The sequence below is a fragment of the Dermacentor albipictus genome, chromosome 1, assembly GCF_038994185.2.
Source record: "Dermacentor albipictus isolate Rhodes 1998 colony chromosome 1, USDA_Dalb.pri_finalv2, whole genome shotgun sequence".
Taxonomy (NCBI): Eukaryota; Metazoa; Arthropoda; class Arachnida; order Ixodida; family Ixodidae; genus Dermacentor; species Dermacentor albipictus.
This window is the reverse complement of record NC_091821.1, coordinates 146,233,394-146,255,778: the sequence shown is the minus strand read 5'-3', so window position 1 is coordinate 146,255,778 and position 22,385 is coordinate 146,233,394. Positions and strand designations below refer to the sequence as shown.

Below are 22,385 nucleotides of genomic sequence, written 5' to 3'. Positions count from 1 at the left end.
TTTTTACGGTATTATTTGTAGGGATAAATCATTTTTTTGCAAGACCTATAAAAAACGACCATTTGCTTGCGGTAACGTAAGAGTTAAAAAATTACTTCGTGTTTTCTCGAAATATTCGCAGAAGAATTAAAATCAATAAAAAAATTTTACTCTTGAAGGGTTAAGGTGCTATCTGCATATTCTATGGCGCTTGTAGTGATGACATAACCAGAGCATGACATAAATGGTCAGTTAGCATACACACAGATGCATTTCAAAGCAGTAGAATAATGCTACCTGAGGTGGAGCTGAAGGCACTGCATGCAGCCGTCTGGAACGATGATGCGCCTCAGCAATGGCAAGCGTGGCTTGGTGAACTTTGCAGTAGATCTTCTCTCCCTCAAGAGTGTGGAACACAAACATGCCTTCTCCAGTGGCGCAGTGCCTACAAGACACCACAACATTTGAAATTAACATATAGGTTCTTACACAATACATCAGCTTTCACTGGACTCAAAAGAAAAAGCACAGCACAAACTTCAAAGACTTGTATTAGACGGACACTAAAAGCAAATACTAAGTTAAGCTAAAGTGATAGATTATTGCTCGAAACCATGTAGGGTGTCAACACATTACTGAAAACAGCTTTTGTAAATGGAAAATTGAAGTAAATGTAGGACAGGATTTGAGAATTTACAGAGGCATGCTAGTACTAGCTCGATGACATCGTAATGCTGAGCATTAAAACGTCATCGAGCTAGTACTAGCGTGCCTCTGTAAATTCTAATTATAATTGTGAATAGCACTCAACCCCTGATAATAAAAAGATCATCACATTGCATTATAATATGGAAGAAAATACTACTTGTCCACTTCTGTTCAATTCTTGTAAAAAGAACCTATTGACATTATTTTTCACAAACAATGTGGATGGTCAAAACGTTTCATTTTTGCTCGACCCCGCACCGGCCACACTCGTGTTTTGGTAGTTTCGGTGTCGCATAGTGCTGTACTGGTTTTGTTGGCTTGCAAAGCTTATACTAAATACAAGCAGCAGAAAATGCTGCATTCGTGTGATGTCAAGGGATGTCCTTTGGCAATTAACTGCACTGTCAGCGCTGTCTTGGCTCTGTTTCTGGCTGCACTCTTGCGTTTTGCGTAAAAAGCTGTAGCACCAGCTGTCGGGCCTGTTTTACTCACCATAATTTTACTTGCACGTAATTCATACTTGACTGGTCAGCACACATACACTTAATTGTGGCCCCTAATCGTGACTCCAACAGCTGCAGTGTCTGTCTTGCGGCGTTTAGGGGACAGTGAATGCATTGAAGACATTATCTTCCAACAAAAACGCCTATTATATGCCTGCCCAGGAAGATCTTGAAGTGAAAATGGTTGCCCACAATGAATAATTGCTGTAGTTACCCGATTAAAAGTGTACCTTCTCATAACGTACGTTCTTATAAATGTATCACATTACTAAGCTATATTTCGGTACTTTAGCGGCATTCCATTCACCGCAATAGTGTTTCGGCAACCTATTTATGATGAGAAAAGAAATTATTGCCTCATTTTAGCTAATAGATTGGTGCCAATCACAGACAGAGGCTCCCTGCACAAGAATATCAGTCAAGTTACGTAACCTCAGTTTAGTCTGACAGCACATAACTTCCCAATCTTCCAGCACCTAATTCTATATGTGCTGTCCAATCTAGAAAGTGGCTACATACATACCCGATGTCCTTCCTACTATAATATCAAAGGTAACCAAAGCACACATGCCCACCTGCCAGCCTCAAAGGTGAATTTTGCTGGATCACTACCATAGCGTCGTAGAGCAGTCAGGGGCCATGCAGCCAGCTTAGTACGAGGGCTAAGCAGATCCCAAAGGTATATGTGTTCATGGGTGACCTGTAGTAAGCACTCGCCAAAGACATCCAGCTTTGGGCTTGGTACCAAATAGACATGAAATTGTTCTGCAAAAAAGGAAAGAGAAAAGAGAACAAAGATAGAATCTGCCATGCAGTAGGAAATTTTTGACAATGGTTCAAAGACCATATTCAATATAACAAAGTGCTACTATGCTAGCATCAATTCTTTCAGTTCTACAGTAAAATACAGTTAAACCACTATATAACGAACTTCAATATAACTAAATTCTTGATGTAACAAAGTATGTAACTTTTCGTAACTCCTTGTCCATAGAATACAATGTATTTAGAACCTCAATATAAAGAGTGTGTTTGTATGCGATTTCAAATGTATCAAAACTTCACTGCTGCTGCAAAGGAATGCTGATACAATAAAAACTTCCGTGGGTGTAGATGGTCAAATGATTCAACTAAAAACGGCTGCTTGCAAAGGCACCTCTGAAAAGACAAGAGCAACCGCACAAGTGCAGCCGCATCAAAGTGCGGTAAGATCGTATCGGGCCCAACGCACTACGTGCTTTAGGTGCGAGTGAAAGTGTGCGAAGGTGAGACAAGGATAGTGACTTTGGGAATGCCACCTACCTGCGCGAGCAAAGGCAAAGAGGGGGAGCGGAGTGAGCTCATGGTAATGTGATCAAGCGCACATGGGGGGAGGGGGGTGGAATGGGGGGTAAGTTGGCCCACCTCGCTTTCTGGCGCATCTTGGCCGTGGCTGATCAAGGCTTTGTTAAGTGTGGCTGAGCGCATACGCAGCCGCACACCCTGATTTAGAGGTAATCTACCGGGTGTGCAAAGAGTGGGCGTGCCTAGAGGGCATGGCACTTTATAAGCTGTCTTCCCACGCATTTAGTATTGGCAGTTGCATAATCTCGAGTTTCAATGACCCATTGGTGCAAGAGACAGCTGGCCCGTTTCCCGATAGCGTCGTCCCAGTGCGGGCGACGCTATCAGCCGCGGGGGCGGAGTGCATGCGAAAGCGTGGCTGGCTTCACTTAATTCGTACCGCCGATGTGAAGATATCATCGATGTACATGACATCAAATCGTATCATTCGTCACCGACTCTTGAATTTGTCAAAAATGAATTGTTTTCTCATTCAACTTTGCTTTTTTCGATTGCCCGATACATAATTTGGAAAATTCTTCCGTGTAAGAAACATCAATCGACGACTGTACTTATTTGCATAAAAGGTTAAATTTCGATACAATAAAATTTTGATATAACGAAGCAAATTGCCAATTTTACCAACTTTGTTATATCGAGGTTTAACTGTACTATCAAGCTGCATAGATTATATTGTAGAAGGATAATTTAATAAAGTTGTACATGAGGCAATATCTCTGAAAGAAAAAAAAAAAGATATCAAGTACTGTTTTGTTGCTCCAAATATATCTATATACTCAGGCAACAGCCCTCTTGACAGACATGCTGTATCAAATAAAATTTTGATAGAAATGACATCGGCGATAATTATCCAGCTTAATTTGCATGGCTATAGGTCTGCTATGGCATGTGGGTTAAATTGTGGAGTTTTTAACATGCCGAAACTGCACAGTGGGTAATGAAGGACACCAGAGTGGAAGGCTCTGGATTAATTTTGACCATCTGGAATGCTGTGACGTGCACCCCAAGAACCGCATACAAGCATTTTTGCATTCTGCCGCCATCAGAATGTGGCTGCTGTGGCCGGGATCGAATTTGCAACCTCGAGCTCAGCAGCTTAACACCATAGCCACTGAGCTACCGCAGCAGGTTTGGCATGATACTGAGGCCCCTGGTGATGCTTACAGTGTGGTGAAACATTGGGCCTCTTCGATTTTCCAGTTCTGGCTACCAACAGGTGGCCAGAGCACCTTCGTTTTGCTCGGGCTGCACAGTTCTGGCTACCCGCGGGCTGCCAGAACCCTGCCAGAACCAGCCAGGACAACTTTGGTCTGGCTACTCTCTGGAAGTTCTATGGCTAGCAGACGACTAAAAGAAGCTATGGGCACTCACCGCCGTTTTTGCGAGGACTTGATGGATTGCAACGCAGGCGCTTGAGGACTAAAATTTACCTCGCTCAGCCAACCGTCTACGGTTGTCTTCGGATTTCCTTACTTCTAACGTTATCTTTCTAGGTTATAACACACCATCCCACATTGCGAGGCGGTGCGATATGAGCGGCGGTGAACCATTTGAAGCTTTTGTGCGTGCATGTGTCCAATGAAGGCTTCTTCCCGACGGTGATAACTGGGCCACGCTCTCATGCATGCATGTTATTTGCATTGTGTTCTGCACAAGTTGTAGACGCTGATTCACACACAATGCAGCACATTTTATGCGAAGCATATTACGAGGGCTCAACCCAGCTCCTCAGGCGCGGCGGTGACCATGAAATCACGTGACACCGTGACGTCACGACAGAGGAGAAGTGGCTTTGGCTCAACTCTTGCAAGACGGGCTGGGTGGGAATCGAACCAGGGTCTCCGGAGTGTGGGACGGAGACGCTACCACTGAGCCACGAGTACAACGCTTCAAAGCGGTACAAAAGCGCCTCTAGTGAATGCGGTGTTGCCTTAGAAACGCGCTGTTTCTAAGGCGTGCGTCTCTTGCTCAGGCGCACATTTCGTTGCCGCGCCGAACGCTGCTTTGCTCGACGCTCACCGCGTCCAATGCGGGGCGCGTAGTCGCTGCCCTGTAGCCCATTGTCTTACACCCCTTGGCGGGTCGACGGGAACGCTGTCGCGTTCCACTCTTGAAGGCGAAGAAGTAATGCATGAGTTGTTTCTTCGTCTAGCCGAACCAAATATAGCCAAGCAACAGCAGTTCACCAGGCTAAACAGTGGTTCAACAACTAAAATAAAGGCTAGTATGCTTCGCATCCTGGGCTTAACCTTACCTAAGCCACAGCCATTTTTTTTGGTTCATATTTCTCTAGCAGTTCTTTTTACATATCTTGCGTATGTATGCGGTAATATCTCCTTTTTCTGCAGTTAGCGAAGGCGTTGCAGCTGGCCCGTGTTCGCTCTGTCTCTCCATCGTATGCTTGGGTGGCAGCTCGAAATAGATATGTGTTTGAACTCCAAGCCGTTGATAAGAATGCACTGGTTGGGTAATAGGCACACATACATTAGCTCATTGCTCGAACGATCGCAACCAATATTGTTTTTCGTGTGAAACTTTTCGCTGGTCACATGTGGCGTGCATTTTCATGTGCCAGCCGCGTTCCCAGCACCTTAGGGTCAATATGAGAAGCATCATCAGCCGAAACAAACTTTCTGAAATCGAAGCCCAAGCAGGTCGGCATGAAATTTTATGCGTTAAGACGTACCCAATATGCTGCATTTTCATGTCTTGTCAAGTGATGACACAACGCCAACTCACCAATCTTGCAGGTGGGCGACGTGATCGCTGCGAGCAGGGATCCTTAAGCGATCGCTTTCGGGGATACGATCACTTACGCACGATTTCACGGGTTGGCATCGAATGCATTCGAGGCTCTCTGTTGTGCTGTACAAGGTGAGGTTGGCGGAGTGCGCGTCCTGTGCCGAGTTGTGCGAAATCTCACGAAAGTGACTGTATCCCTGAATGCAATTATACATCCTTTCAAGATGGCAATGCATAAATAGGCCGACTATGCCTAGCACGCGCCGGCCTTGCCAGGCGCTGCCATGCTGGTAGCATGTTTACATTTATCCAGTGGCCAGCTGCTCCCACCCCGGCGTTCGATTTTACAAACTTCGGACAGCTTCGGATTGTCTTGGGATCCCAGCCCATGTGACTTCCTATCAGGACCACAACTAGCTGGCTGCAGTCTGGCTGCCAGAACTCCGAAAATTGAGGAAGCTCATTAATACCAAAGCCACTGATGACGTATGAAAAGCACGGCATGACAGGATATAAAAACACACACACACAGAGCCTCCTTTTGCACAAGGCCATGTGCTACAAGTACTCGCATGCAATGCATGTCAAGATGACAAACCCCAATGAATGCCCACAAAACATTCAGTGGCTCTACAGCCACTGCATTAATCAAGCTTCTCAAGACAGCCCCTTGATAAAAAATATAAAGTGCCAGAAGAATGAAGTTGGCTCACGTTATACGTAGAAAAATTGCAATTAGTTATTCACATTGAAGCTTCAAGTAACATGTAGCACTAAGCCTAAAACCACAAACAGCCGGGCAGTAGTGTACTTTGGGTGCATTTTCTGATGTTGATTCGCCAATTAATCCCGAGGGATATGTTTTCTAGTTAAAGTAAAAGCAGGTAAAGGTGCTAAACCATGCCAGCTTGTACATGCCAATGCTGGCACATATGAACCAAGTAGAAAAACATGCCCCACGTCTTGTTTGGTATGTTCTGTTTACCACAATTAAAAATATGTCAGTGAAACAAAACTGAATGCATTATTATGGATTAAGATGTCAAGATCATTCTAAATATACAATTACGAAGGATAGACAAATACGGCGAGAATTTCAATGGGAAAAAGACAAAACCATGGTGTTTGAAGAGATCTATGGTAGTGCTTCCATGGGTCTTTACAGTTTGAATAGTGGCAGCCATTACAATGTGTCAAGGCTACTTGCTACCACTATCTTGTGCACCAGACATTGCAATATGAGGGAAGCACTTAGTGATAGCAGGTGCTTGAGTAGAATTTTGTTTTACATCTGATATCCTTGCAAACAGATTTTTTAGAAGGTCACATTATCCATAGGGTAAATGGGCCACCTTGGTTTCAGCATTTTATTGTAAAAAGTACTATAAATACTAATCTGATATTTCTCATGCTGAATGGGGATGCGATTTATCGTAACTTTCAGTAGTTTTTTTTTCACTGTAGCACCTCTAATAATTTGAAATCTACAAATCTAGCTAAAATTTGGCAAAAAATTACATTGTACCCTTTCTCAGAAACTGGCAGTATGCCCATTTGAATGGGCAGGTATATTTCATGCAGTATTGACTTAAAACTAAACTTTAAAAAAATCAGAAGAAACATTTTTTACTCATTGTATTTATCTATAAAAAGAGAACTTGAGGATTTTAATCCTTCTGCCAATATTATGCAAACAATGCTTTAAGATATTAGGTTGAGATTGTAGGCAATACGATGTATTATGCAATCTGTAAGATTCACTATAATATTGCAAGTAGTTTTCAAGAAAACATACATAAAGATTTTAAAAATGCAAGAATGACATTTTGAGAACATAGCTTTAGGTTTCCACGTTTACTACAAGGGTTAAAAGTAGGAGAGTGCAAATATTCAAAACTTCAAGCATGAATTGAACAGTCTATTTGATTTATATTTTATTCGAGATTTCACTATTTGACGTTACTGAATATTTGTTTTTGAATACTATAATGGACAACCACTGTTGCCTTAAATACCAAGAAAAATTTATGCAAACGGAGACTCTTTCAAATCATTCTGCCACTGGAGAGCCGCAGATATTTCACAAAGGAACCAGTTTCTGAACCAACACATGAAAGATGTACCCTATGCACAATCATTTCAATTAAATCAAATTTGCTTTATTTCCCAGAAACAGATTCAATCTTCTAATAAATATGTCTCGTGTTACAACAGTCTGCAAGTTCGCTTTGCTAACTTGATTTAGACAAAACAATGATTCGACCAATCTCACCATGTTTTTTTGGTTTTCTTTAATGGTGTCTTCAATGAGCACCACACTACTACATACATCTGGTGACTTGCTCTTCTTTTGATTCATTATAGTCATTGTCATGGTGCACTTGATACAATCACCTTCCCATTTTCACATTTAAAAGGTCCACAGTTCACCTGATATCTAATATTAACAGCAGCAGATGTACAATGGTAAATAAATCTTTCATTGCCAAACACTCCATGGAATCTTAATATTTCACTCTGTGTAGAAATTGGGAACACTGTATTTGAGTAAAAAATTTTCATAATCAAAGACCCCTAGTTAAAGGGTTTCCAGCAGAGTGCACATGAGGGCAAAGGCCGTGATTGGATGAGGCATGTATCGGAATGAGTGCCGGGGAGTTTGAGAGGACGAAAGTGCAAAGACAAGGGAGTGCATACAGTGAGCATCCTGGCACAAAGACAGCCTGTGCTTAGTATGCGACATGCTGCACACAAAGTGATTGGCATCAGACGGTAGCAGGTGCAGTGTTTCAAAGACGCAGGCTAGTTCTCATACAGTAGATTGTTGTACTATACACAAGTCGATAAATTGTTCACTCTGGCACAGGGCTCTGTACAAACGTTTTCAAAGACTGCTTGCCATTGCCTGCCATTTATTGCTGTCATGCAGAGGAGCTGGAATTGCCTTCTTCAGCCTTTATATTGATTCAATTTATGTAAAAAACAACCTCTTTCTTTGCTGGCAGCAGTGCATACAGACACAAATTAGCAGTTACTAGTCAGTGCATAGTTATGCTGCACTCCTTCCATGCACATATTAATGAGGTTTAACTGTACAGTCACCGACCGATAATCCGAACACCGATAATCCGGACAGCTTTGTGGCACCGCCAATGGCTCGATAGACATAATGTGTAAAGACAATCAATATTTCGGACAGCTGCCAGCTCTACATTCAATTATCCGGACTCTGCGCATGGCTGTAGCGTACACCGACTGTGCTGCCATTATCTCCTCTGGCCACCTCGACAAAGACATCAAGTATGGCCTCAGAAATTACACGCTAGACAGAAATCCCTGTGGCCTTGTCTTGGTCGCAGCACTGCACCTCAGCAATTAAACTATAAATGCCGATCTTGGAGGCTTTGCCTGAATTGTGCGGTCGCATCAACAATGCGATCATCACATCCATTCCGGCACCACCATGCATCACCCACTCTTGTTTGTTGAATTTGCCTTCTCGACAGCGTTCCGCCATTCTGTGCTTGCTTGTTTAGTATGCGTTCCAGACAGCGTTCTGCTGGCTCCAAGAAGTCTTTCTCATGAAGTTATCGACAGTCCGTGTAAAATAGCACCAACGGTGCCCTTGCAGTCCAACTCCGAATGAGTCTTGAGTTGCAGTCCGAACGAGCCCGGCTCAGCAACTGAAGAGCCTGAACTGCCGTCTACCATAACGAGTTCAAATGTGGACATCACTGATGACCTGCTAGGCTGTGGTGTGCCGATTCCTGCAACTGTTACATTTGAAGACTTTGCAGACATCGACAGTGCTGTGTTGTCATGTGCCTAACTGAACAACGACAAAACAACTGAGGAAGTTCTCCCACCATCAAACCATATGGTCAAACTGTGACTGTAACTCGGGTGATGATGGCCCGTGTGCTCCAGAGCCTTCACATACTGATCTGACTTGAACCTTTGCAGTCCTTCCATCAGCATACAGAGACAACACGCAACTCACAGAAATACACATGGACTTCGTTGCACGCAAGAGGAAGTGCATGCAGCAATGAATCGACCCCTTCTTCCTTGCACAGGGGCCTTAAAACATGATTAAACCTTTTTTGGACACATTCGCTATTTAAGACATTCGATAGTTCGGATTTATTTACGTTCCCCTTGGAGACCAAATTATCAGTCGTCCACTGTACAAACAAAAATCGATTCCAAAACAAATGGCTAAACTAACAAAGGTGACTGATGATTTTTAAAATAATATTCAGGACATTCACACAACATCTTGGGCAATTGGCCCCCAAACTTGTTTATAACTTTACACATGCCACACAGCTTTCACCAGCCAAAGCATCAAAGTTGTTCCTCTTTGGAGGTTCGGCTAGTGAGTAAAGTGTTGCAACTTAACCAGACACACTTGTGATAGAACATTTTCATTCAACCTACAGCATCAAGAATTCCGAGCGAAAGCAACAGTGCACACCTTGGAGCTCTTTCTGGATCCCTGGGCTCAGTATGTCTGGTTCCCCAGCTGAAAGGCCAGACTGTGGCTCAAGGCATTCCTGCACCATCAGCTTCACCCAGGTGTCCGCTTCCAGATCTGGACAAAACCCATAAATATCTTGACAATACAAACACAACAGGTGACAAAGCTGTGGCCTGTTTTATACAATAGATGCTGGTAAGGTAAAGTTATTCAACATCTTCCATTTTCTTTTGCTCACTGAACCCATTATGAACAATCTCAACATCAAGATACTATACAGCTGAGCCTTATTCAAACTGTAACACAGTAGCACAGAAATGAACTCGAAGCAGCTAGATCAACAGAGGTAGAGGCTCTGCCATCTCTTCTTTGCTGCTTTTCTCATTATTTCTGACATATATGATCACTGTTGCGCTGATAAATTTATTAAAAATCTGAAGACACTGCATTGCACTCAAGTAGTTCACTTTGGATTCCACATCAGAACAAAGCAAACTTTTCGGCCGATTTCACACTACCATGCGCTCGACGTCAAATTTGTCGAGTTTTTGTTCAGCACATACTTTTGTGTAAACTGGGACTCTGCTATATAAGCGTCTATGATAACCTGTAAAGTCAATTCGAGCACGTCAAGGCAGCATTTGCACCAACAGCAACATAACCAGCAATAAATTTTCATTTTTAAGCTGTATTTTTTTCCATTTCAGAGCAAGTGGGAAAATTTTCAAGACGGAAATGCAACAATGCTTTGATTAGAAGCATAACAACACAGGGTGCAATGCCTCAAACCTATGTTCAATTTGCTTTACAATACCCTTTCATTGGTTTCAGTTTCATTATACATGCTCAAATTGCACCAACTCCCCCAACAAAGAAAACAATAAGTATCAAGAGTTCCACATTCTATTCAGAAACTGGCTACAATGACCACTCAAGTTATGTCTGAATCCTTACCAGAATCGCATGCCACTGATTTGACTGATCCATCCTGAAAGCAGATGGAGAAGGCATGCTTTCGAACGCTAGTTGGTAAACGGGTGATGCTTGTGGCTGGTGTCAGGAGCACCACCTTTTGTCCAGTGTGGGTGCGGGCGTGTTTTTCCTCGAGATACTTCTCCAGACGACATGCTGTTGTGCTGGTTGCCTTGCGCAGCACGAGCCACCGTCGCTGCCACACCTGCAGGCACAGCCACCAGCTGCTTTTTAGCACCACACTTTATTACAACCACCGCATGATTTATGCAACATAAAAAGGATGACGCTGGTGAATAATCAAGAAAGCCACATGGGACCACCAGTCCACGCGTTTTGAAACTCCTCTCCTAGATAAAGGCTATGGCCAAATTTCGGTATCCCACACACAAAAAGAAAGAACTAAAGAACAAGCATGGTATGTGCAGAATGGCATGCATAATCCAATGCCACGGCAAAGTATGCCTTATAAAAATATACAAATGCCTTATTCTGGTGATGAATGGATATTGCCAAACTGTAACAGCTCGAAATGCTATACATGTATGCCACTCTTTGCATGCCAAGATTTTCACATTCAACAATATAATCTGGCGTGCACTTACACAGCATAGATTTCCTTCTACCGGGCATTTTAAATAACTTGAATCAAACCTAAAAAATAAAGTGGCACACCTTACGACGAATCAGACAAAAAGAATATTGTTCGTAATTGTCTTTAGTTACTCAGACTTTCTTAGGTATGATCAGTTAGCTAATTAGTTATCTTCTTTTTATTCAAAATTTTAAATATTTGTTTCAGGGCAAAAGTCATATGCAAGAAATTGCAGAGCGTGTTCAGAAACAGCCAGTCAAGATGCTTCCATCGAAGTTAGCTTTTACATAGTTCTTTTTTCTGGGCTCTGAAGAAAGCCTGCAAAATATTAAAAAGACATCGCTGCATGCTTGCGTACCTGGATTGTAATACACTCAATTGTGTTTCTAAAGAACACACCCTGCATGCCTGTCGCTAAAACATGCATGCACGCACACATGCATGCAAACGCACACATACGCATGCACAGCTGAGGAGTATTTGCATCCGCATCCAGCACTGCTCTAGTCTTATCATTTAAGATGGTGGCAGATATCACGGTGCTGACATATGCTAGACACCGTAGTTGATCACTTTTTTTCTTTGTGATGGGCATGCCGGCTTCATTTCTAAACACGACTGAGGGTGCTGCCATCCAGAAATCCAAAGAGCATAGAGACCTTTCTTTTGTGTGTATGAGTGTGTGTGTGTGTGGGGGGGAACTATCTTCAGAGCCCTGAAAAAATAACTTTATTGAGTATTTTTGAATATGCTCTACAAATTCTCAAATTGAACTTATGACCTAAAACAAATGTAAAATTTTGTCTAATTAAATGCAACTAGTCAGCTACCTCATCACACTTCCAAAAATTGTCTGAGTAACTCAATATGATTTCGAACATACCATTGAAGTCATTCACCTTTGGTGTATCACTCTATTTTTGAAGTTTATTTCTAGTTATGAGATGCAATCGCACCTGCACTAAAAAAAAAAGGAATTAGAAATAACATATTGCACAGCAGGCTTAAGAGTTATACTAGTCATCACTACATTAATGCCACAGCCAATAACAAGAGTGCCATTGTCCTATTCTAGAAAATGGTGAGAAAGGAAAAAGAATTTGGTTTTAATGACAGTACAGAACTATTAAATATTCCATGAACATGCTTCCTTTCACTGCTTAATGCTGTAAGCAAATTGGCACTTTGGCTTCTTGACAACATAGCATGAGACCATTTTATTTATAACATCATTTGTTGTAAAGCTTGCCTGTAGAATTTTGAACATGTCCTGTCCCTAGTGAATATTCCAATAAAAAACTAGTACCCTATAAGGTTATCAAGATCTAATAGCCTATTAGCCTAAGTTCTTACATGAAGAACCAACAGTCTCTTTGCTTGTTGACAAGCAAAAGCCCTGTCAAATAAAACACCGATTTACAATTGGACCATTTGCCCCTACAAATGTTTGACACTCAATTTGAGAAGCTTGTATGCTCATATGCACACACACTATGACAATTCATTTCCATGATTCACCCACCATTACACTGTACAATCTCTTTCACATGTTACATACGGAAGCAAAATTTGGGTCACCAAGTAATGCCAGTGGTTCAAGTCAAATGGGTAAAGCTTTAGGGCAGATTTTTAATTCAACAAAAAATTAAATGCTACCTCTTCTGGCCATACCGAACTACAAAGATATCTTCTTTGAAGACTCAAATTATAATTATGCTACTATTAACTATACTGTTTCATGGCATAACTAATCTCGGGACTTCTAACTGGGATCTATTAGGACCAATTGACATATTGCACCCCACCAAAACTGGCATTTAATTCCAACACAAATATACATTACCTTAGTCTGCTACAACTTAGAACACCAGAAAGCTTTATCCACAATGGTGCTAATATATTGACAGCGTGCTTAATATGTATTTCTATTAGCCATTCGGCAAATGCTATTGCACTGTATATGCACAAATACAAATTACCTATAGACTAATATAAGCCCAAAGCAAATTCCTAATTGTCTGACAGGAGACAAACAATTATTCTATACATACATAAAATCCTATCAGGCTAATAAATGTTTCATAGATCACAGATACAAAAAGTTTTTTAAATAATGCAAGTCTGTATTGCAATTCTCGCTAAGGATTAGCCACATCCTTTCAGCTGCTCCTATTGTGCAATACTTTATACTAGAACAAGTAATTTCATGAGCACTTCACTATTTGATCAAGGTCAGTTGTTTTGTCCAACCTTAAGCTACCAGAACACTAGGGGGAGAAATGGTGGCGGTTCATCAACAAATTGATTGGCAGAATCTAATTTGACACTAACAGAAGAGAATTTGTGCTTAGTAATGCAATCTAATTTGTCATTTCTCAGTTCATCTAGTACAAGCTCAGAACAGCATGAACCTCCCCTGTTTTACTTGCAGTCAAACACTCCCTGCCTTTCCCATCTTCTATTTCTCTGTCAAACACTATCTGTATGGCTGCTCTCCAAAAGCAACAAATGTGAGACAGGTCACTCGCTGCAACATTTTGTCAGTAGCTTACGATACCACACTGGTCACAAAATATTTAACAGCATAGTATTCAGAAGCTTGTCAAGTTCTGACCATGCCAAGTTGACAAACATAAGCATACACAATACATCACTATCATGCTTGTTCCCTGTTTCTCTCCACACACTAGTTCAGCCAAAATTTCCAACACCAGCCAGCACAGCTTAAGCCAACTGTAATGCGAAAAGATCTAGAAGTGCACATATGCAGAAATGTACAATTGCTTAACTCACTGCGAAATTAAACTTCTTTGAACACACACACAAACAAGGTTGCTTCAGTAATCAACACATCAAACGCAGAAAATACGATTTTGACTAATGTAAGAACAAAAAGTGACACGATGTGGAAGAACCTGGCACTTGCTTTATTTACAACACCGCTAGCACTTAAAATAATGCACGGAAAGAGCCCCTGCAAACATTCAAGTACTAGACGGTGTACTGAGCGACAGCGTGCTTGTCCAGACGACCACGCGGGCTCTTCACAATACGGCAATTGTTCCTTTTAAACACACCCTTACGTCTTCTCACGTACTACATTTAAAACGATCCCTCCAGCGCCTACTTACGCCGATGTTACGACTGCGAACACGAACGTAGCCTTGCTTGGCGATGTCACTTGTGTCTGTTGCCATGGCTGCACAGCTGCGAGACCTGGGAAGTTTATACACAGCGTTTCAAAGCAGTGTATCGAGCGTGTGGATTATCACTACACAAAACTCATCAAATCAATCCGTATCATGACCTGTACACGTCTACTGCCGGCAGTCTATTACCTTATAGCAGCAATATATGCAACATCACTTGTTGATTCGGGCCCGTGGGCTAGAGAAACTGCCATAAAGGCTGTTTCACCCTGAACCATGCCAGTTTCAGCTGCCAATCGCATACGCATGAGTGCAACAGACAGCCCCACAAATATCGCCTGATGATGTGCAACTGCATTTTCGTCGTGTCTGTCACACTAGGATACACGAATTAGCAATAGTGCAGTAGTTCTGAAGCGCGCAAAAAAAGAAATAGAAAAACGTTAGGCTTAGCAAGTCTGTCTGCTCACCTGAGACCGCGAAAATGTTCGGCACCTTTTCTCCCGGCAGCACTATGTTCGAGTGTCCGATTTTAACAGTGCAGACGCATGGGGCTTTAACACAGGGCCCCGTTCCATGCTTGATCTATTTCCTACACGGGTGCCGCTTGATTTACACTTCGATCTTCGATCAGCGCTCGCGTCAAGCCCACTCGGCATCCGCCTTCTTTTTCCGTGATCGTCATCAATCAGGTTGGGGCCACTTCCTTCCCACCTCGCTCGCTGCTCCTGCTCCGCACACTCCCCTTCGTGGAGCAACCAGAGGGCAACGCCTCTCCCATCAACTCCTCCCTTTCCTTCTCAAAATCTTGTCTTCCTCTCTTTCAGTTCAAAAGAGAGGGTGTGGATACGTAATATAAAGCAAAGTGCTATATTCATTGTGTCGATGTTATACAAAACTTCATTAGGCGCTTCTTTATTTAGTCGCAATGAGGTTGTATAAAGACGTACGGTACCATTTTTTTTTCTACGAAAGTGCGCCTACTCAAGCGTTCGTGTTGTTGCTAGCTGAACCAGTGGCTGCAGCTGATGGCGGCCAGTAGGAGGCATTGACTTCTACTAATGTTTACATGAATGTTTCAGGTAAATGTTACATTGAGATGCATTTGTCTGCGTGTTCACGGCCGTTTTAGGCTGGATCTTAAACTTGTGTTTAGTGCTCATAAAAAGTGTACTGCCGATAGCTTAGGGAACGCTTCTCGTCTTGTTCGCGTCTGTTTGGATGACTCGAGGGGAATATTTCCGCTTAATTTCTAATCTTTGATCGTTGCACCTAGAATATTTTAGATAACTATTTTCTGGGGCTGTTTGAAAGTGCGGCCGTGAAATGCGTCACGATTTCCCTGAAAGATGATGTCATGCTTGATGTGCAGATGTATTTGTGGTCGCGAAAGATAACCCGTACCCGAAACTTGATTCCGATGGTTATCAAGGATTGTGGCACCAACATCGTAATATTTGCTTCTGGCAAGGTGCTTGCTATGTATATCTTTTGATGTGTGTTGTATAACGTCACATGTGCCGCTGACCGTCAAAGGTGGAGTCAAGCCGGGCAGATGTGTTAGTGACTGTAAATGTAGCTCCGCCGTTAGTTACGTATAGTGTTTGTTTGCGGTCGTCTGATTGCAACCGTTGCTTTCCCCGACCATTCTCATGTCTTTAAAAGGCTACCGCATTACTGCCTGCTTGCTTGATGACTAAGAATCAGTAAGAACGTCAGTCAACGAGATCTTGCGTTGCGGTCTCGTAAAATTTGTCCACTTTTGTTTCTGTCCATCCGGACACCAGGCTCATGCGTATTCGAACCTATAGTAGTTTGAGAACAAAAGTATTTGAAATAGCAGTCACAGTGTATCGTTGGCTCGCTAACCTTCTCATTATGTATTAGTCTCAATGCAGGCCTTGCTGTATTGAAATCGTGATTTGTCATATGAAGCAATGTTTGCCCTCACTTAAATGCAGGACCACAGCAGAGGAAAGTGTTGGCATGAAAATTCCCTTTAATTTAGTACGCAACACATTTCTGAGTGTTAGAAGATCTATCACCTGTGATTTAAGTATGGGATTAGTAGGCGGGTGCAAATATGATGTACTGAAGTAACATAAAAAAATGACAATTTTTTTTTCGTTATGTGCATGATATTCATGCCACATTGAAACTTTGTGTGCTAAGCAGCCCTGTGAGGTTAATGTACTTAACAAATGTGGTCTCAGATTTCGACTAGTTAAGAACATTGCAGAAAAAAAGATTCTCGAAAAAGACAACATGAAAACAATGTGAGCGTGCTCTACAACTTGTCACATGCGACTTATGTCCTAAAACGAATATTTTAAGTTCTGAATAAACGTAACGATTTTACTAACCAATTGAACTTCAAGAAACAGTCTGATTAACTCAAGATGACTATGAACAACATGCTGTAGGTCTCACTTATTTAAGGTGTATAGTGGTACTTTTAAAGTTTGGTTCTAGTTACGTGATGTGGCCAGTATATGTAGGGGAATTTTGGATTACCATTGCATTAAAAGTGAGAGGCTGAAAATGCATCAGTGACAGTTACTTTTACGATTAACAGATCTGCTTATCAATCACACATGATGAACCATTATGGGCCGGTTAATTATAATCCTTTATCCCAACAAGTTTTCCTCGCAACTTTCCTTCGTGTTGAAAATAGCAACGCTTCTTTTGTTAAACGGCACTAAGGAACTCCCAATTTCAACAAATAGACCAAGGTGCTATCCTCCCCTTTACGTAAAATGCAAGTGATGTCTGGAGCCACCAGGGCAAATGGCCAGCCTCTCCATGCACTGCCATCATGCTGCATCCTCGCTGCAGAAGCTAGGAATACAAAAGAAAAAGAAAGAATTTCTTGCGTCACTGTTATTCTGAAAAAAAAAAACTTGGTATCAGTCCAGTGGGTTGTTAGGTTTGCCAGTGTGCAACTGACAGTGCCTGTTTTCAAAAGGGTGTGTGTGTGCGGGGGGGCGGGGGGGGGCGATGGTATACTTTGCCCCCCGCTTTTACTTTTGACTGTGGGGTAGCAGGTCCTCTCCTCCTCTATGCTCCAAGCCTGTAATTTGAATGGAGAAGTTATTGCAGGGCGGTGTAATGCCAAGGATGATCAGTGGTTTAATAGCTGTATAACACATGAAGCCTTTGTGCAAAAGAATTAAAATATTGTCTTTCAACTGAAGGTCATGACAATAGTAAAGGAAACACTGTTCCTGAGATGAAGTTTATGATAGTTGTTCGGACAAACTGACAATTTGGTAAGAATACAGCACAACAGGAGTGAAGAGAGAAGAACACAAAGTAACTGTGACCTTGTATTCTTTCTTCATCCCAATCATGCTGTATTCTCACAAAGTGTAAACTGACTCGCTCAAGTAAAGGTCTTAAATATTGGCAGTGTTCACAAAGGATGGCAGTGGTGCCAGGTAGAAAAAATATTTCTATGCAGCTGTCATACTTCTTGTTTCATCTATTTCCACATTGCTACAGACTTATTTTGCATGCTAGAAAAGGAGGAACATAGACAGCTTTGTGGTCATGAAATTATAGGCACTATGTCCGTGTAAGAAACCCAATAAGAATGTTTTCATTGAACATCTTACACATGTTTCTTTCTTTTCTGTTATGTTTTTGAGTGCACAGTATATAAAAAGAATGAATTTCTGTAGTTTGGGAACATTTTACTCATTTTAATGCAGTTTAAAGATAATGTTTTGCATTGTTATTGCATTGTAAATGCAGCCCTTTATCTGTGAACTTTCTGCAATTTTCAGTAGATGTTTGCGATTCTTCGTGAGGTATTTAGTCATCAGAAAAATGACAGATTTGTCCTATGTGCTGTGATGACTCAGGCCCAAGAAATGTGGTGTCAGTGAAAAGGATGAGTTTATTTTCAACTTTTGCATATGGCATGAGATATAGGGGCATAGGCAGCTGGGAATTATCACTTTTTTGTGGATGCCATGCTACATTAAATTTTGCTCTTGGTGTATGCAACATGTCACAAAGATTTACAGAAACACTTAAAAAGTTTCATTTCCTTCACTGCATGCGACACACTTGTGTGTGTCGTATGCAGTGCACCTTTCCTTTACAAGCTTAATGCTCAGGCCATATGGAAGTTCACTTGCTATGGTTGCTTCTAAGTTTTGAAAACTTGCGTAAGCGCTTGTGTACATTGGTCGTTCATACCGCTACCTTTTTTTTTGTTGTTGTCAGGCTTGCGCTCCAGTTATAAAATTCAAGAATTGCTTTATATTCATGAACTTCTTTGATTACCTCAGTTTCATACATTTCATTAAAATGCGGTTAATTTCTGCCATTTACGATCCCTACTGAAACTTGATGATAGGTTGTGTTGATGTTCATTGGGTGTTCCGGGAGTTTTGAAGAAAGGTCTGCTGCTTGCTTGGATGCATGAAGATGTGGCTATTGTATGGCTAGTTTTATTAAGCAGCTACTTTCCTTTGCTGAGATCTACCATCTAAACTCAATAGTACCTCTGAGGGCAGCTTAAAGATTACTGTTTTAGTTTTGTTATAGTTTCATTGTTTGAACTCTTTGGAACCTGCAGCACCTTCACGAGTTGACCATGTGATGCTGGGACCCAACTGGCTCACCAGATGGTTTACTTCCACACTGTTGCTTGGAAACCGCAGCAGGGACACTTGTCAGCCTCGTGCAGCTGTCGCTGTGCCAGCACTTTTGCTACTGTCCTTGTGACATGTGGAGGCCCCGCAGCAGCCCACACAGCATTTGAAAGAGCTGCAAAGGCAACGATGGGTAACCTGCTCTGCTGTGTCTGCAGGGACCACAAGTCAGGGGTAGATGATGGTGGCAGCACAGGTGGAAGGTATGGTTTCCACCGAAGACAGAGTTCTCGTTCGCTTCCTGTTGAGGCTCATGATGGCACAAGTGAGCGGCGCCGATCCAGCTCTGCTTTCAGCTGGCATGGCACGAGAGGCTCCCTTAGTGCACCTGCGACAAGCTATGTGGAACATCTCATCCTTGAAACCCTGTCTATCATCCGGACCTTGGTTGACAAGTAAGCACTGAGGCCTTTTATTTTTGACACAGTGCCCCTTTAAAATATTGGTTTGAAGAGTTATCATTGAATATTGTTGTGGCACTCACAGCATAAAGGCTTGTGAACAGCTGCTTCAACTTTTATCTAATCTTCTCTTATTTGAGTAGTTCTTCTATGGTGCTTGCGACTTTTGGGAACTGTGTCATAGTGATCTTGCTTCTCATGGTTCTAGTTTTCTTTATGTGGAAATAATTCACTGCAGGATATATTGAATGGTTTGTGTACAATATTTACAGTGAACAGGAGCCTCCACCATTCATGATCAAGCTGCACCTGATAGCTGACAAAGAATCTGGTTGGCTTTTGGTTGTCCGATCCATGGTGAATGCCATTCCTATGGATGACCCTCTGGGCCCTGCTGTCATTACTCTCATCCTTGACGATTGTCCCCTACCAACTAAGGTGTGTGACAGTGGCCTGTATGGATGTACAGAGGCAGCCACTGATAATGCCAAGACAAGCACTGTGGCTGACATGTTACTTTAATGTGTGAAGGCATCAGATTTAGTTTGGGCCATGTTCGAGCTTTCAGGCCTGAAAGAAGTGATTCTTCACTGTAAAAGTGTCAACCTTCGTCATTTTACTCATCTGCATTTTATTTCATAAACTGCTCGTTTTAATGTATACTGTGATATGTCAGAGTGTAGCTTATTGACCTTTTCAGTGAAAATGATGGATGAAGTTGTCAGAATGTCTGTGAATATTTATTTCTCAAGGTTGGAACAAATGCTAAAGAAAGAAAGTGTAGCCAAGGAGAAAATATCGCATGGTAGACCATATGGAACAAGGATTATTTAGAAGCCTCTCCCTCTTGTGTCCCAGTAAAGTCATGGCACAGGTAATGACATTGAGGTGCCATACATTGCATGCAGCGACAAACTCTGCAGCACAGGTGGAAGCATGCGTGCCAATTCTAGGCTGGTTGTGACTCAGTGCCTCTTGAGTCCCGTGGAATGCCCCAAGCCCAGGCTTTTTTTCCATTTCCACAGAGTTTAGCATAATAATGAAGTAAATGAATCAGTTATAGAGCAACTAAAGTGCCAAGATTTCCTTGCTTTAAATACAAGAAGTAGAGCTCATCCTGGCCTGGATAAAATTTATAACCATATTCACTCATGTAAGGCTGAACTTTCGAAAATAATTTTTATAGGTTGCAGACCTTGTGCAAATAAATAATAATAATAATAATAGTAATAATAATAATGTTGTTGTTGTTGTTGTTGTTGTTGTTGTTGTTGTTGTTGTTGTTGTTGTTGTTGTTGTTGTTGTTGTTGTTGTTCAATATATAACATACGTCTTGGAGTTCACATTATAGGACATGCCTGTCAGGCATTTAATTCAGATTTCACCTGTGAATAAAGGGAAAATCAGACATCCACCCGTTCGTAGCAATTACTACAAAGGAAACCCATACGGGTTCCTTGAAAGAAAAGCCTCATAGTTGAAGAAAGCTTCGTGTTGTCGACAAATTCAACTTCGCCCTGCCATCTGCTAGCCGCCTGGTTAGCTCAGATGGTAGAGCGGCTGCCCCGGAAAGGCGGTGGTCCCGGGTTCGAGTCCCGGACTAGGACGAATTTTTCTTCAACTATGAGGCTTTTCTTTCAAGGAACTCGTATGGGTTTCCTTTGTAGCAATTGCTACGAACAAGTGGATGTCTGATGTTCCCTTTATTCATTACTTCTCTCCACCTTGCGGGTTTCCGCAGAACTACTACGTCAGATTTCACCTATGTTTCTAGGTTACGTGACTTTGTTGCCCAAATTATAAGATTGTTAATTTTATTGCTAAGAAACTATAAGGTAAATATAGGAATCGTCAGTGTTACCGAAGGACAGTATCCATACATTGCCACTTATACCTATTTATACAGTGCTACTCAGTACCATTGCTGCCTGTTCTGCATTTGTGAACATATCGTTGATGGCAAGTGGCTCAAACTATTTACTCAAAAACTTAGGCTCAGTGCTAATGTAATGCACTAGTTAGCATGCATTTGTCATTGGTAATGAGGAGGATGTACATCTGTGCAGGTCATACCTACAAGCTTAGGCACATAACGGTTTGTTCATTTTGTTCTTGACAAGAAGGATGACACCTCCTAGCAGAAGGTCATTACTTCCTCCTTGAAGGCTGCGTATTGGCTGCTTGACTGCTGTAGTTCAGCTTTTTTATGCTCCATCCTGGGATTGTAGGAGTTGAGAGTATATGCCTCTGGAAAGTCATGGTGACAGGTTACACTATTGCAGACACTTGTGCCTGAAAAGCCACGGAAGTTGTGCGCATCATCTGAGTAGTGTTGCCATTTTAACAATTTTGTCATAATATTTAGCAAAAATATTTTTTTATTTAGCGACCAGTGACTTTCTTTAGTGACATTCTGAGCAATTTGGCGACATTTTAATGACAAAGAAAGTTCCTTTGAAAACGGCGATATAGATCAGACGTCATTATTCAAGAGCTGAAAGTAGGCGGCCAATACTGGCTGTATGATGCGCGGGCTTTGTGACTACACTGAAGCAACTGCCCTCTGCACCCATGGAGGCCATACAGTGTGGTATATTGTTCCAAAAGAATCGGGCTTTATGCTTGCAAAATCGCCATTTTTTTTTTGCAAAACCTATTTGCATAGGTCTCCTGAGCAGTTCCTGGAATTTCACTAAATTTGTTCCATTGGTGGATGTTAGCAAGCATATCAGTAAATTAATGTACCATTTGTAATAAATTGGTGTGATATTGAATGTAGTAGGTGCATTGTAATACGACAAATCAACTGTACAAAGGAATACATGTTGTAATGGCTGCACATGTTACG

At 41.9% G+C, this 22,385-nt stretch overlaps 2 protein-coding genes across 4 annotated transcripts in view; one reads left to right on the top strand and one right to left on the bottom strand.

Annotated features, from left to right (window-relative positions):
- Window positions 1-15,215, bottom strand: part of LOC135911029 (docking protein 5-like) — a 36,519-nt gene extending 21,304 nt beyond the window's left edge. Inside the window, exons 1-6 of the mRNA XM_065443124.2 lie at window positions 14,943-15,215; window positions 14,455-14,539; window positions 10,711-10,933; window positions 9,754-9,870; window positions 1,766-1,955; window positions 277-424 (exon numbers count right to left, since the gene is read on the bottom strand). Of these exons, the coding sequence (XP_065299196.1) occupies window positions 277-424; window positions 1,766-1,955; window positions 9,754-9,870; window positions 10,711-10,933; window positions 14,455-14,520 (744 nt within the window). The 5' untranslated portion in view covers window positions 14,521-14,539; window positions 14,943-15,215. The remainder of the gene's footprint in view (window positions 1-276; window positions 425-1,765; window positions 1,956-9,753; window positions 9,871-10,710; window positions 10,934-14,454; window positions 14,540-14,942) is intronic.
- Window positions 15,216-15,404: 189 nt separating this feature from the next.
- Window positions 15,405-22,385, top strand: part of LOC135911028 (RING finger and SPRY domain-containing protein 1-like) — a 76,444-nt gene continuing 69,463 nt past the window's right edge. The window contains exons 1-3 of one of the 3 annotated variants that reach the window (XM_065443121.2): window positions 15,405-15,554; window positions 19,061-19,531; window positions 19,810-19,975. In XM_065443121.2, the coding sequence (XP_065299193.1) occupies window positions 19,110-19,531; window positions 19,810-19,975 (588 nt within the window). In that variant the 5' untranslated portion in view covers window positions 15,405-15,554; window positions 19,061-19,109. Of the gene's footprint in view, window positions 15,555-15,752; window positions 15,944-16,023; window positions 16,179-19,060; window positions 19,532-19,809; window positions 19,976-22,385 lie in introns of those variants that run through there. The other 2 variants (XM_065443123.2, XM_065443122.1) reach the window with 2 other exon arrangements.